Genomic DNA, 15,938 nt, shown 5'->3' with positions numbered 1-15,938 from the left:
AAAAGAGATTATTCTAGATCCTCAGTTTATAGTTAAAACCTAAATAGAAGCAAGCAGCCTTCAACACGAGCCGAGTTGAGTTCAAGCTGGTTTAAGGTCAACACTTTAAATACTCAGCAAAATTGGGCTCAAAGTCCACTTGAGAATACGTCTTGGAGCTCCACTCGACTCTATAAGGCTCAATCCTCAAGTCACATATACAATATGAAACCCTAAATCCACAAATCACATCCAAAACAACGAAACTCTAGATCCCGAAATCAGATATGCATCAAGCGGCGATGGAGAAGATGCTCAGACGAAGAGGAAGGAGGAGCAAGAGAGGGATTACCATTTTTTTTTTGGGGTTTTGGTCCAAGCTTCTTCATCAAGAGCTCCCCACCACCCCTTTGATTAGCTGAGCAGGTAAGAAAGAAGAGAAAGAGAGAGAGAGAGAGGTGCACATGAAGAAGATGGAAGGTGGAGTCGCTTAGGACTTGCAGGGGGTTTAGTTCGTATAATATATATATTGGATTGGTTTAGCAATTGAGCAGAGTCAAGCTTTATCCAGTCAAGTTTAGTGAACTTGAGCTCCACTCAGGTAAATAAATTAGCCATTGTAACACTTGTTGTTGAAAGTGTCAGCTCGAACTTGGAATCAAGGTGAGCTTTATCGAGTCCGGTTCTGAGTTACTTAAATTGATGTTCATCCCTATATGGTTGAGGCTCTGACCTTGAATTCTTGAATCTGAGATTCTGTTTGGCAAATAAAATAATATGTAACTGTTTCATGAAATTGAGGATAAAGCCACTTGAAAAGTACTTTATAGATCTACTGCGTCAAACGGTCTATGTAACAACTACAAACTATTCCAATTGCCAAACTGGCCCAGTGATCTAAATTACCTTGGATTTCAAACTAGAAGCCATCAAATGCTCCCTCATGCTTGGTATTCTTTAGATTTACAGTTTTGGAGGGCATGTGAGTGACTTTTAGTAAGATTTGGTGCAATGTCTTTGAAATGTTTAGATGTATGAACTTGAAGTCAAAATGAAATTATTTGGCAATTTATAAAAAACAACCTCGACGAGCATCGGTAGCTGGAGATAATTCGCAGCATAGTGTCATCAATTCAATTTGATTCATGCGGATGCTATACATTTGCATCATACGAAGTGGGCATACAGTAATACCACCTAGTTGATGGTACATCTAGCCCACACTAGGCACTAATAAGCTTCGAGGCCGCCATGAGATTTTCCACAAATGGGTATAGATATGCCTTGTCGCTTTTCGTTTTCCCCCTCATTTTCCTCGTTCATTTTCTCTCTCCTCTCTCGTGCCATCGATGGTTTTGTTGTTCCCAACCGGGGTTTCAGCCTGCTCCGGCGGCAGGAGTCAAGACAAGGTGATTTTCTTTCCATATTCTTTTTCGCGATTTATGTTTTTTTCCGGCATTTTGGAACGGGCTATCCGATCGCCGGAAAACGGCACCCGCTACAGCGATGGCCAGCCGCAGAGAGAGTGAGAGGGGCCCAGTGGAGAAGACGACAGGGACTCGCCCAAAATTTCAAAGCCAAAGCCAAACCTAGAGGTGTGTTTGCCCTGTATCGGACCTGCAATTTTATGTGAAAACTAAAATTTAAGATTCAGTTCAGATGTTCATCATGAAAAAAATGGCTACATACCTCCAGGCTGTGGACATTCACATTCCATGAGTAGGTCAATCTGGAGAGGGAAGGCAGTGTTCTATCACCGGTGATGCTTCCGATGGGATGTTGGTGAGCTGTCTTATTCTTTCAACAGAGATAATTCTATTCTCCACAATACGCAGAGGAAGAAAAATGGGAGAGAGAACAAACCGTGGATTTGAGAAGGTTCGAAGAGCAAGGCGTGATATGGGAGAGAGAGCAAATGAAAGAGAAGGAAATAGAAGGGACAGCGAGCAGTAGACGAGTTACCCATATGTTCTATTTCCTTCCTCGGGAAAATATTAAATCTATTCTAATGATCGGATAAATGGTCATAGAGAAATCGAAATAAAGCTAGGCTGCTAAGTTGCCTTATCCGATAGGGAAGGATGAGGTGGTATGATTTTGGATTATCCGTATAAAGATCCATATATATTTATAAAATGAATCGATGTTGTGTATAGTAAAGTGGTTTAGAGCATTTTGCACCGATTTATAGGGCGTTTTACTAGGTTTTGTTGACACGTTTTTATGTACCACCTCGTAGCATAAATTTAATTTTAATATCACAGTTTGGTATGATTTTTGTTTCAAATATGAACACTTTAAATTATTGATATGACACCTCATACTTCAAGACTATGACATAGTAACTTAGGCATTTAAAAACCACAATGTGCTAGTGGTAGTAAAAATTTTGGCATGCAAGGAGAACAAGTATAAAATTTTGTAATTGAGGAGTGTGATATACAATTATATAAGTTTTTTGAAAATGGGAGGCACACTTATGCTCCTTTTTCCCAGCATATATATAGAAACTAACCAAATTTAGTCTATACTTGATATAAAATTCACTTCCTTATTTTAGAGGACTTTTCCTATTTTTACGCATGAAAACCAGAGTATGGCTTCAAAGACATCATCGATCCTTCAAGTGCATAAAAGCATGACCACGTGGTGCTACTTCATGCGATTAAGATAAAGACGTGCCTTGGCTTATGCAAAGACTAGGTGCCCATGAATGCGGAAGCTTGAACAAATTACTTATTACATATTAGTGCCATGCATCGCCATTTGCTTGGTCTCATGTTGATGACCCCTTAGGCCTTTCTTCTTTGAAACTTCACTGTTTGGTGAAATATATGAGACACTGCGTCTTTATTTTAGAAGGTGCTTCATCAACTAGGCTTCCTAATTTCTTGTCTTTCTATTCCTTCATGATTCTTTGATTTGTTTGCAAGTTCGCTATCCGAGATTTCTTGTGCTTATGTCTAGTTCACTATAGATTTGATTCAGTACTTTGATGTGAACTCCTTGGATTGTTTATTTGCTTTTTCTCTGCATGTGTTTTTTTGAGGCCCCTTATGAGTTTCTTGAGAGACAAAACCTTTGGCAACCTGTTTCCTACAATTTGAAAGTTTCATGTCTAACCTCCTAACCACGTGACCATCTTTAGACATTTCAAACAAATAAAAACATCTTAAGGGGTATAACGCAACGGGATGACCATCGAAGGACATTTCAAACAATAAATATATCTAAGGGATATAACGCAACCAGGCGGCAAGACAGTTCACATATAAGAGGTTTGAGGTTCAAACCTGTGGTCAGTCATGCTTTAATATACTACTCTTTTATACTACTCTTTTGGACAGAAAACAATAACAAACAAAATTAAACTGAAACCATAGGTCCACCCAAGCATCGAAAAGGTCCACCCAAACCGAAACAAGAGCGTTGGAGGTTTTACATTGAAAAGTTTCCCCTAAATAAATATTAAGAAAATCTTACTTTTATAAGAACCACTAAAGCAGGAATAGCTTATATTCGATTAATCGTGTTAGGCCTCTGGGAGCAAGTTGGCTCTCTCTCTCTCTCTCTCTCTCTCTCTCTCTCTTTGTGTGTGCATGTAGCATGAGGAATTTAGACACAAATGCACTTTTTATTAGCAGGGATGAAATATACTCTTTTATTAGCAGAAATGAAATTACATACAATGTGCTAATGCTGATCAAGATATAATTAGATATAATTAATTATAGAGCTAACAGCTATGACTGATAATGTATTGGGTGCATCAATTATTTGTGTTACGGGATACAACCTATCAAATTTTATGTGTCAGGAAATTTGACAGTTAAAGGCTGCTGTTTCATAATCTCACGTGAGACAGTTGACGTTTCCTTCTTTGAAGGGTTGAAAGACATTACTGAGCCATGGATATCAATGATACTTCTGGAGGATGGCTGTGCCGCGATGGATGTAATAGAGGCAGCATCATAAGTTAATCACCAGCAAAGCAAAATCAGAAACTAGCAAGTTGACGCACTATAGACCTGACGATCGATTGGCATACTCTTGAACAAGAGCACCAAAGAGCGTTGGCCGCTCTAACAAAAGAGATGGCTTATCAAATTCTTTTACAAGCCCTGCATGAACAAATGAAACCTTTAATTTTTCGGCCAAAAAAGTGAAGAGGCTAAGTTAACAAGCTGTGGTGAATATTATGCTTTACTATGTAAATAATGCAGAGTTCTAAAAACCTTACCTCCATCCATGACCAGAACTCTGTCACAGTCCATGACCGTTGGTATTCTATGAGCAATGCTGATGATTGTACAAGAAGAAAAGTCTTCCCTGATTATCTTTTGAATTACACCATCTGTTTGTGAGTCAACAGAAGCTGTGGCTTCGTCAAGGAACAAAATTCGGCTACGTTTCAACATGACTCTACCCAAGCAAAGAAGCTGCCTCTGCCCCACACTCCAGTTTTCTCCATTATCAACAACTGAGAAAACCCAAATAATGGTTAGGGTGATAATAATCATGTAAAATTTTTCAGATTACCTTCAGGCGATCAAAGAAGAAAACGTTACCAAGTGAATCAAGTTTATCAGGTTTTGAGGCCACAACGTCTTTCAGTTGGCATCTTTCCAGGCTCTGCAAGACAGATACAAAGTGAATTAACTTGCAATTAACTGCTTATTGGACAAGTTATGCTTTAGAGGTTTATGTACAACACTTAAAAGATGCATGAACAACTTGTCTGTATTGACGTTTTGCTGTTCTTATTCTAATGTAATTCTGAAAAGGTTATAAAAGTCACGTTTTACTGTACCATATTGCCTATAAAGATCCAACTGTGTATTACAAGCTTAACCATGTCATCACAGGAGGGCTAGATTAGCATATAGATCGTTCTTGACTAAGTTATGACAATACCACATAAATGTTTCTTACATAAATTCTGATGCTTCATTCATTAACAGACAATTATATCATATAACTAGTTTTCCTGAGCAGGAGACTAGGATAATGCATCTCCTAGGTAAAGAGATGATGTGCTAGTTCTGGACCATTAAATCAAGCAATTGTGCATACCTTCCAGATCTCATCATCAGAATACTGTCCAATTGGGTCAATATTGCTTCTTACTGTTCCCTCAAACAGAACAGGTTCTTGAGGTATTATACCGAATCGAGATCGGAGGTCATGCAGGCCAAGTTTGGATATGTCTACGCTGTCAACAATTATTTTACCACTTGAAGGTTCCACAATCCTAAACAGAGCTTGGATGAACGTGGATTTTCCACTCCCAGTTCTACCAACGATGCCTATCTTTTCACCACCATATATATTAAGGCTTATGCCTTTCAGGACCAGAGGTGTACTTGGCCGGTACCGGACCTGCAATATTATGTCAAAGCTAAAGTTAAGATTCAATTCAGGTGTTCATCATCAAAAATGGAAAGTAATGCTATTTATCACCACTAAACTTTACTGCTGATCTTGAAGGATGATTTCATACCTCCAGGCTGTGGATATTCACATTTCCATGTGTAGGCCAATCTGGAGAGGGAAGACAATGTTCTATGGCCCATGGTGCTTCCGATGGGATGTTGGTGAACTGTTTTATTCTTTCAACGGAGACCATTCTATTCTCCACAAAGCAACTTACAAATATTGCCCAAAAGAGTGCAGAATTCAGAGATAGACCATATGAAAGAGACAATCCAACAAACTCTGCATCCAAACACGGCAACAATGAGCCATTGAGGAAGGAAAAAACATTATATAACCTTAATATCTTATTAAAAAAGATCATCACAGTAGTAAGAAAAAACATGAGATTCAAATATTGCAACAGAGGGATAAAACAGGTCATTGACTAAGAAATTCTGAGGCTTCAAAGATGTCTAAAAATGCACAAGGATAGAACTCAGTGCATCAAAATCTCATAATAATAAAAGGCCGTAACTAATTTGACCCAAAGCATTGATTCTTCATTCTAGTAAAGAAACAATTACGAATTCATCAAAAAAATAATACATGACAAAGAAATAAGTGAACTTTGTCGTATCGTTAACACCGCAACTGCAATAGAAAAACATGCCTGGTCAAACAGAAGGCATGCTTACAACGTTTGCTTCATAAATTTTAAGAAACAGAGAGTGACAATCTTGGAAATAAAAAAGCACCAAAGTTTGAAAGGACACCTGGCTTGATTATATTGCTTGGAAGCAACACCATGAACAAAGCCGATGCACAAAGAATGAAGCTACCAATCATTTCTAATCGGTATCCCAACCACTCATTGGAAGAGTAGTTATGGAAGTCCATGCGCAAGTTCGAATTAACTCTATTTACATTATCCTGAGAAAAGATCTCTTCCTTCTTAAAGCATCTGATTGTCATAAATCCAGCAATGGTCTCTGAGAAATGATGAATTACAGGTGCCTTTGTAATGGAGTCAAGGCGAGTTAATTCACGTGATGTGGAGAGATAATATCCCTGCATGGAACAATCCAAATTTCATGAACAAAATAGCAGTGAGTTGAACTAGATGGAAAATGTACAACTTGTTATGGTATTAGGAAGTTATGTACGCCTGCCTAGTTAGGAAAGAAAGATATTCTGTCACGAGCTATATAAAAGGATCAAGATTAACAAAACTGAGTTTCCCACCAACACATGGGACCTTCAAGAGTTTCAGAAATAGAAAAAACTGCTCCAAGGGAAATTGAACCCGAAAATTGAAAAGGTCGGCACTGCAGATAATTTTTTTTCCTCTACTGATGTTCTCAAATTTGAATAATATTTAAAATTTAGACAACGGAGAAACAAAATAAAAAGGATGCACTAAATACCTTATACCTAAGTTTCCGAATGGTTACAGCAAATGAACACACTTAAATTTGTTTATACATAACATGTAAATGCCATTACATATTGGTCTATCACAAGTTTGTAAAATTGAGGAGAGATGCAATTTTTTTGCAGATAGATGACAAAGAATGTGTCATGGTAGCTTGCTTACCCTGTACCAAAAATTCATCCAAGCAAGTGGAGCAATAATTAAGATGGTTGGCCAAGCGACTTGGCACGTGACAATAATGATGCTCAGAACTGTGAAGAACATGGCGATTGACATCCCCAGAAAGAAGGGAAGGAAAAGATCTATGTTAGTCTGGTCCGTGGATGCCTGCATCAAAATAAGAAAATTTGGGATTTAAGGATTATAATCCCCAAAGAAAAATATATAAAATAAAGAAATGTAATCCCTAAATAGAAAATAGAGGGAGAAAATAAACAATAAGAAATCCAAACTTGGATTGATAAAAACTGTAAGAGTTCAACATAAAAACTTTAAGCAATTTGTACATTTCCCTTTTTTCAGCTGTCTTAATGGAAATATCCTAGGAGAAGTGTCAAGAGTAAGCAACAAAATTATGCCGTTAAAAAAATAACTTAACTTTGAAGGTGAAAGGGGGGTGTGAGTAGTGTTGAATTTTTAACTTCCAATAAAGAAAAGAGTCAGGTGATTATGATAATTTTCAATGTCACTTGATGATAGTACAAGAAGGTAACAGAAATAAATATATCATGTCATTGTAACAAAATGGGAACTATTTAATGCAACAGGTAGAAATAAAAATAAACAGACAAAAGAACAACGGAAATACCCTGCTAAGAATCCTTCCAGAAGGTGTTGTGTCAAAAAATGACATTGGAGCATGAAGTATGCTGTTAAGAATCTGTTTGAAGAAGACCTGAGATGTTTTGAGTCCCAGAAATGTCATGCAAAATATCCTGAGCACCACAAATACACATGAAGCTACTGCAATAGTAGAGTATACGGAAATAAACATGCTAGCATTAAATGAGCCTGAGCTGGTATTTGATGTCTCAAGCGCAAGCCAGTAGTCAGCTACCACAAGGGATCCTTGCCACAGAACTTGAAATATGAGAAGTACAATTATGCCATACCACCCATATGCTTCTGTTAAATACATCTTGTATATGTGCCAGCTGACATGGCCAGTCTCTCTCTGCTCTTCATCTATAAGTTTAGATGTTCTATTATTTGCCTTGGAAGAGTCAGAGTAATCCTTGGACTCATTTTCTTTCATCCTTTCTTGTCCATTAGTTAGTGAGTCATGTGATGGTTTTGAACTGTGATTATCATTGAGAATACTGGCACTTTTCTCCACAAGCTCCATGGCATTTTCATGAGCAGAAACCAATGCTTCAAAATCAGTCCCACATTCCAGTAGGTCATTGTACTTTCCAGACTGAACAATCTTCCCTTCACGCATAACCTGGTATAGAACAGATTGAAAAGTTTTAACCTTTGAAAAAGTTGGAATCAGTTCCTTATCATGCAGACATACATTGTATTGAAAGCTAAAAGCTGTGAAACATGTTCCTAGGTTACAAAACAAAAGCAGTTTGGGGATCAGTTTATCTCAGCTTATAACGGTCTATTAGGTGACATGTCAAAATTGAAAGGTGCACCCCTTATTGTATTCTGTGTTGCTTTGGCATTCTACCTCAGATAGAAAACATACAATCCGTTGTTATGGCTTTGTGCAGCATGTGATGTTCTATGAACCTCAGAATCTGTTGTGAACAGAGCCTCTTTCAAACTCTGAGTTGAACCACCAATGCAGAACTTCAAAAATAAACTCTGTTAAGCACAAGTTCTCAAGTCTTGTGTGCCTCACTTGATAGGAGTTAAAGGTGCAAATATGAAGCAATTTTTTCTAAATTCCAGTGTCAGAATTGTTCACATGTTGTGCTTTTCTTTGGGGAAAGCTGACCTTGCAGAGTCAACCTAGCAACGAATTTACAGGCATACTGCAGGGTTACAAATCCATATATGTATTTTCATATAATATAAATAAATATATAAAGATAATATTTACATAGAAACCCTAAATCTTTTCATGGAAAATATTTCAAATTTTTAATAATATACAGTTATTGGAGTGGGGACAAATCATTTGATTTTTGAGAGCACCAATCTTACCATGATGATATCAACATTGTGGAGGAAGTCAACCTGGTGAGTTACCAGCAAAATTGTCTTGTTCTTCAAAACCCCTCGCACACACTCCTGTCACCATAAAAAACTAGCAGTTAAGCATAACCACTTCAACTTTGATGCATGAATTTGTGTTTGGGAACGATCAATAGCAACCAATCATATATCATATTCTAGACAACATTGGCACATATAACCTCAACAGGATCAACTTGTAGGCATTCCTTATATATCCGTCCACAATAAATTCATTTTTCATTAATGGAGGGCCTTTTCTCAGGATCTGTGATATCAGATAAAGTTTATGCAAGTTTACAGGCTATATTTTAATTGAAGATTTGAATGAAATCTATTACGAATCTCAAGCTCGAAATTTCCCTGACAAATCTACTTAATCCTGAGGAGGCAGTCTCATTCCAAAGGAAATAGTAAGCCCCAGGTTATGCTCTGTGCAAGTCAAAGATGGGCACATTAATGTCACAAGTAACATGTTTGCTGCATTTCATAAAATGAATACGTGTCTTCTATGATCCATGTTTTTCGTGTTAATTGGTCAGTTTATGCAAATCATTATAAATTGATTAGGCCGATAATTCATTGAAGTTAAATGTGTAACTTTCAAAGAGTTAGGAAGAGATAAACAGATACTTGGTTCATTACCTTGAAGATGTCGGAACCTGTGTGTGCATCAACTGCACTAAAGATGTCATCAAGTATGTAGATGTCTGAATCTTGGTAAACAGCCCGAGCTAGCTGGATCCTCTGCTTCTGGCCTCCGCTAAGGTTGATCCCTCGTTCTCCAATCTCAGTCTGGTCGCCAAACTCCATCATGTCTAAATCCTTCTCAAGGCAGCATACCCTCAATACCTCTCTGTATCTGCCCACATCCATTGGTTTTCCAAAGAGGATGTTATCTTGGATGGTCCCATTCTGTATCCACGCTGTTTGAGCAACATAAGCAGTAGTGCCGCTCACTCTCACCTGTGATTTGTAAACAATTAATACGTATGAATGAAAATGTAGAAGAAGCAACGCAAATAGGTCGAAGTTTCTATAGACAGTCTTGAGTTTGTTAAGGCATCAGCTTACAAGAACGTTAACATGGTGTTATCTACATGGGACTGTCTTACATCTCACTCCCATGTCGCGGGTTTTGTGGTTTGGCCTAGCATCTGTCTTACATTCACAAATTACGCATTAAACAAATCATAATTAATGCCCACGTAGACTCATCTTGCAGACTTATTCCATCGTATATAATGAACTGTAAGTCATGCTAAAAATTCGCTCGCCTACACTCTCTAGGAGGAGGAGAAGGAAAACCACCATATTTATTGCACAAGTTGAAACTCGAAAGAGTTAGAGAGGTCATACCTTCCCAGAGATCTTAGCCATCTCACCAAGAATGCAAGAAACAAGTGACGACTTGCCAGATCCAACAGTTCCCACAACAGCAGCGAGCCATCCTCTCTTGATCTCCATGTTGATGTTCCTGAGTACCCCAGCACGCTCTTCATCATCCCAACTGAATGTACCATCTTCAATCTGCACTGCATTATCTCCCATTTCTCCAATTGACAGCCTTTCCACTGCCTCCTTATCCAATTCTTTACTTGTCATGTACCTATCCAGCCGATCTAAAGAAATCATAGCCTGCGACAAAGAGATTAGTGCCTGTGGAAAGCTTCTAATTGGTTCTTGCAAGATCTTAAAGAAAGAAGTGGCAGTGAAAACTTTTGCAGCTGTCAATTCCTCTCCCAGCAACACACAGGTTCCAAATGTCAATGACGAGACTAGAATAGGAGTACTCCACAGCACAACTATGTTACCTGAAACAGAATACATGAATTTGCTCAACCACCCATACTCAGACTCCCTAAACGACTGCACCCTCTTGTTGAAATGTTCTTCCCACGCTTGAAACTTTATCACCCTCATGTAATTCAGCATTTCATTCATTGATTTCATTCGTGAATCCCTCATCTTCATCAAATTGAACTGAAAGCGGTTGTTCCTTCGGGTTCCCAATGCCACAAAAACTATAACCGCTACTATACCAACAGTAGCAGAAGTCATGGACAACCCTAAGAAACCGTAGAGAAGGCCTAATGCAACTCCAATCTGAAGAGGGGTTAGCCATATGTAGTGAAGCTGAAGCATCATGTCAGAAAGCTGTTGTGCATCGACGGCCATGTAATTGACAATTTGACCAACTCCATGAGATTGCCGAGCAGCGCAGGAGAGTCTAAGACCCTTTTGGTAGAGAGAAGTTATCAAGGTCGACCGAATAAGCGTGCCCAACCTCTGACAATGAAAATTATACTGGTGGGAACACATAACTTCTATGGATTTTGCGACAAGGAGGATGATAACAAGATAATAGCCTTCATAAGCAGACTCGCGCTTACCAGAGGTGAAATCTACAAATCTCTGTATCAGAGTTGGACCAACATACATAACACAGAGCCTCAGGATGGCAAGTGTTGCTGTCAAAGATAAATTTGGCCAAAAGCACTTGAACAAGGTTACTCTAACTGGATTTTTCACATTAGTGCTTGGCCATTTCGATTGGAAGCGGTCGTACATTACATCAGCTCTGTCAAAGGAGGCAAGTGAAGGCACATCTTGAAGTTTAAGCGGAGAACTGTACCCTTTCTTAAGAAGCGGATTCAACCATGTAAATGTCAATCTGTAGAACAAGTTGGCGGACTCATAAGCTGTTGTGCTGCCCTCAAGGGCTGACTTTTCTAGAAGTGGCTCTCGTAATTTGCTATCTATTGATTCAACTTCTTCATCTTCATCTATTAATTCCAAACCGGTTGATCCATTTACAGCAAAGAAAAGAAGAACTATTGTCGGAACAAGGGCGACCACAGAGCAAATGTCCTCAATTCTCAGATCTTGATCGATGCTCTCGTTCGACCTGAACATTGCAGAGATGGACATGAAACAGCATAGCACAAAACTGGCTACCCACCAACCACGAAGAGACACCGGATGATGCAGTGCCTTGAACTTCTTCTCATGGGCTACGATCATAGATGCTGCGAGGTAGCCGAGAAATTCTATCAACCTAAAGATGGCAAGCTGAAGGTTCCAAAATGTGTGGTTCCTCTCTGCAAAATATTTTATGCAGAGGGCAGCATTGAGTATAGCTAACAGACATGTCAACACCAGCGTGGTCTTGAACTTAAACCCAGTCTTTGCTTGAATTTTTTGGATTGATTTAGAAGAAGACTCGCCAGAAAACCAAAATTTCGAACATAGCTTCCGAAGGGCAAAGCCGAAAATCGTGAGAAGGAAAATGAGATTAATGGCGGAGACTAGAAGCCTCTGAGGACAGGGTGAGAGGAAGATGAATCTCAACCATTGAAACAAGAAGGAAAAGATGCCATTAGGCTTCTGCACGATGAAGCTAGGGGAGCATGTCAAAGATGTGATCCAAGAGGAAGAAGACATGTCTGCTGGCAATTATATTACAGTAAAAGACCACCTGCAACAGCCCTGTCTTCGATTGTAGCACTGCAAAGAGAACAGAACCAAAGGCACTTCAGAAACAACCATAATAAACGAAACCATAAAACAAATGGCCAGCAAATTTTGACGCGCTAAGATCTATATGATCAGCAGGAAAAGCAATTTTCTTGTTTCCCTCAATAGGAACGCTAAATATAGAAACCAAGATACCAGCGCTCCATAAAAGCTTCCAAACACAAAACTTTCAGGCAGGACGACATTGAGCAAGTGGGCACTTCAAGATTTTGGCAATTTCACAACAGATTTCGAAGAGGCTAAGTACAAGAAAAAAAAAAAAAAAACTGCTTGATCTTGCAAAGAACGAATCACTCGGAAGGGAAGACAAGTACGTCAATATATGGCTTGGTATTACAGGCCAGTGTTTTAGAGACACCAAAGTGCGAACAAGCATCAGAAACTACACAAAAGAAAGGTCGAGCACAGACCAGAAAAGGAGAAGTATAGAAGACAAATGAACCAACCAAAAATAAAAAAGGAAAACGCCCGTGCTTACATAAATGAAGCAGACCAAAGTCGCTCAAATGCAGAAGGAAGAAAAAGGCTAGCCAGTTAAATTCGGAGCTCCACCACATGCAGATGATAAAAAAACAAGGAAGGACACGATACTAAATTATGGCCACAGGTTAAATAAAATATTATAAAATCTTAAACAAACAAATGAAGAAAAGATTGGTGTCCAAAACAATTACAAACATATTAACCTGCTACATGTAACAGGAGCAAATCCCGGAAAAGCTTGGCAATATAAAAATGATTTCTGACGGACGTAATAAAAGGGAAGACAAGAAACAGTTGCAGTAAAGGTGGAAAGTCAAGCAGAGACATAAAGGGCAAACGCCAGATGCATCTATATCCACCAGCACAAAAAACAACCACCGGCGGCCGTACCCGTGGGGAAATACAACCAGAAGGGAGAGACAGAACGAGTTTATAAAAGGCTGAAGGAAGCTAGCCTCGTCGTCGTTCATATATAACAAAGCAGATGGCTTTAGAAAAAACACGTTTTCTTCTACTTAAATAGAACACACACCAGCTGGTTCATAGAGAGGACGAGTTGCTGAGAAGAGAGAGAGAGAGAGAAAGCGCAGTAGACCTGGTTCGAGGAGTTGCAGGCGAGAGAGATAGAGGGAGACGGACACACGCCACACGGCGTTCAAAGCACGGAGACGTGGAGAGCGAGCCGCCACGCTCCTCCCTCTGTCTCTAAACTTTAGAGAGAAAAAGAAAGAGAATGCATAACAAAATTTGAAGAGAAAAAGTCTCTAAATACTGAAAATGGGATGCAAAGTGTGGAACCCACAGCGAGCCCGTCTTGATTGTCTTAATGGCATTGGCGGTTGGCCCTTCAAGTAGCTGAGAACGAGATCTCCTCTTCGCTCGTCTGCCTCCCTTGACCTCTGGACCTCCATTTTTAAATTCTTCTTTTGCTTTTAATGAAAAAAAAAAAAATAAATGTTCTTCATCCTTCAATCAATGTTGAAATTAGTTTTTCTCTTAAGAAACTTTTTTCATGAGAAATTTATTGAAAATGTTGTTTTCAAAACCATCGAGAGCATGTTGCGTGGGCGTTTGTGTCTTTTGAGCAATTTTTTTTACGAATCCGTTTCAATTTTTATATGAATTATTATATAACATCGTACGCATTTGTAGGAAATGTGCAAGAGCAATCTTTGGTCGGATTCTTTACTTTTTAGCACATGGCCTTTCTAGTTGGCCCCATTGATTCAGTATTGTTTTATGTTTTCGAGTGAGTAAAAGGTTGATTCAACTTTTCTTTCTTGAATGTTTCCAAGGAAAACTCTAGCTATACACTATTTGCTGACCAATGTTTTTTTTTATAACACAAAACGTCGACGCTATGAGAGTTGAACAAAAGTAAAAAAAATGCATCACTTTACAATAAGGCTTACTTTAACACCTCAAAAAATTTAGCCTCCTATTATTAAAAATTGTGAGAGCTTATAAATGAAGGGATGAAGGGTTATTAACCAGATAATAATCTGGTTTCAAACCTTTTTCAGATGGAGAGTCCTTAATGAGATGATTATTTTGGTTCTAAACTTTTACTAGGAGGCAGATTGGGATCCACCAAACCAAGGGTTCAAGCCCAGGGTGGGTCGGGTTATTACAGCCAGGGGTGGAGGAAAGGGGGCTCACCCAGGAAAAAAAAAATTTACATTGAAAAAATCAAAATTTTTTAGTTTGGCTTGACCCTGACCCGACCAGTAAATCGTCTTGGCCCGACCCTAGAAAAAATCCTGGCTCCGCCTCAGATTACACCTAGCCAGAATAGCACTTTTTGATGATCTTTCACAAAAGGGCACAAGCAATCATAGTTGTAAGAGGCGCATGCCTCATGCCCAAAAAAATGTGTTTCAAGGCTTTTTTTTTTCGAACAATGCTTCGAAGCACAAAGATGAAATGCAAGTGTCCATAAAGCGTCTGGGTTGAGGCATACACTTTAACCCAAGGTACGCTTCCACGCCTCAAGGACAAAACCATTTTTTGTGGTTTAAATTTGAAAGTTAACAAAAAAAAAGAAGCCAAAAACTGCTGACACAGTTAGGTGAACGCATTGATATTCATCTTCTTCATCCATTGCCAATTGCCAAGCTTAGAATTGTTGTTGCGAGCCACCACCAAAATCAACTATACAAAGTTAGGGAGAGAGAGCAATGGGTAGCCATAGAGGAAAATGGGCAAAAAGCCGATCCAGCCTTGCATTTTCTTTTGCACTTGTTTCGTTTCTCTTGCAATCAATTTGTCTCAATTATCAACATTGTGGCCTCTATGTATTAACAATTTATCAATGTTTGAAATTTATAGTATGCGAAGAATTGACTTTATCAATTTTAATGAAAGGGAATATATTCTCAAGTTGGTTTATTTTAGTGTCATACACATTACTAGCATATAATGCATATAAAATTAACAAGTAGCTGCTATTATCACATTTTAATTGTCATTATTGATGTCATCAATATTGTCCATAGAGTTAAACTAAAAATTTCTCTGGTGACACTTTAGGTGTCATCCACTCTCATATGATAGCATGCTGCCTAGAGTCTGTTCTTTTATTATTTTTTACTATTTATTAATGAACTTTGAATAAAAACAAAAAAAATTTCAACGTGGTTCACAAAGCAATATATATATATATATATTCAAAATAAATTGGTCTACTTATTTTACTTGTTTTTTCAATGTTCATGTTATTTTTATAAACATTACATAATTAACAAATTTAACCATAAAGCTTACGCTTCAATCACACATCGCCTCATGATATGTTCAACGCTTCATCTTGCCTCATCGCCTTTTACAACATTGCAAGCAATTATGGTATCTACCCACATTTTGTCTGGTTCAAAAATAAAAAAAATGCAAAGCTACCAATCAATCATTG

At 38.4% G+C, this 15,938-nt stretch overlaps 1 protein-coding gene and 1 long non-coding RNA gene across 6 annotated transcripts; one reads left to right on the top strand and one right to left on the bottom strand.

Moving 5' to 3' along the window:
- The first annotated feature begins 1,051 nt into the window (after nt 1-1,051).
- On the top strand, nt 1,052-2,115 carry LOC126410434 (uncharacterized). The gene is made up of 2 exons (XR_007574398.1): nt 1,052-1,574; nt 1,675-2,115. It is a non-coding gene; the product is annotated as an uncharacterized LOC126410434 (long non-coding RNA).
- Nucleotides 2,116-3,679: 1,564 nt separating this feature from the next.
- Nucleotides 3,680-13,774, bottom strand: LOC116261885 (ABC transporter C family member 14-like). 5 transcript variants are annotated; one of them, XM_031640807.2, is made up of 12 exons: nt 13,626-13,774; nt 10,370-12,517; nt 9,656-9,976; nt 8,981-9,067; nt 7,635-8,270; nt 6,989-7,153; nt 6,168-6,462; nt 5,480-5,694; nt 5,053-5,358; nt 4,548-4,611; nt 4,220-4,459; nt 3,680-4,100 (listed from the first exon to the last, which is right to left on the bottom strand). In XM_031640807.2, exons 2-12 carry the CDS (start codon nt 12,452-12,454, stop codon nt 4,000-4,002), a joined length of 4,515 nt encoding a protein of 1,504 aa, XP_031496667.1. In that variant the 5' UTR covers nt 12,455-12,517; nt 13,626-13,774; the 3' UTR covers nt 3,680-3,999. The 5 variants fall into 5 exon arrangements, with proteins under 5 accessions (XP_031496667.1, XP_049935864.1, XP_031496668.1 ...); XM_050079907.1 differs by lacking the exon at nt 13,626-13,774 and adding an exon at nt 13,563-13,583; XM_031640808.2 differs by lacking the exon at nt 13,626-13,774 and adding an exon at nt 13,421-13,556.
- Nucleotides 13,775-15,938: the final 2,164 nt, after the last annotated feature.

This window comes from Nymphaea colorata, chromosome 10, assembly GCF_008831285.2.
Source record: "Nymphaea colorata isolate Beijing-Zhang1983 chromosome 10, ASM883128v2, whole genome shotgun sequence".
Taxonomy (NCBI): domain Eukaryota; kingdom Viridiplantae; phylum Streptophyta; class Magnoliopsida; order Nymphaeales; family Nymphaeaceae; genus Nymphaea; species Nymphaea colorata.
The sequence above is the reverse complement of the archived record's forward strand: the minus strand, read 5'-3'. Positions and strand labels throughout refer to the sequence as shown.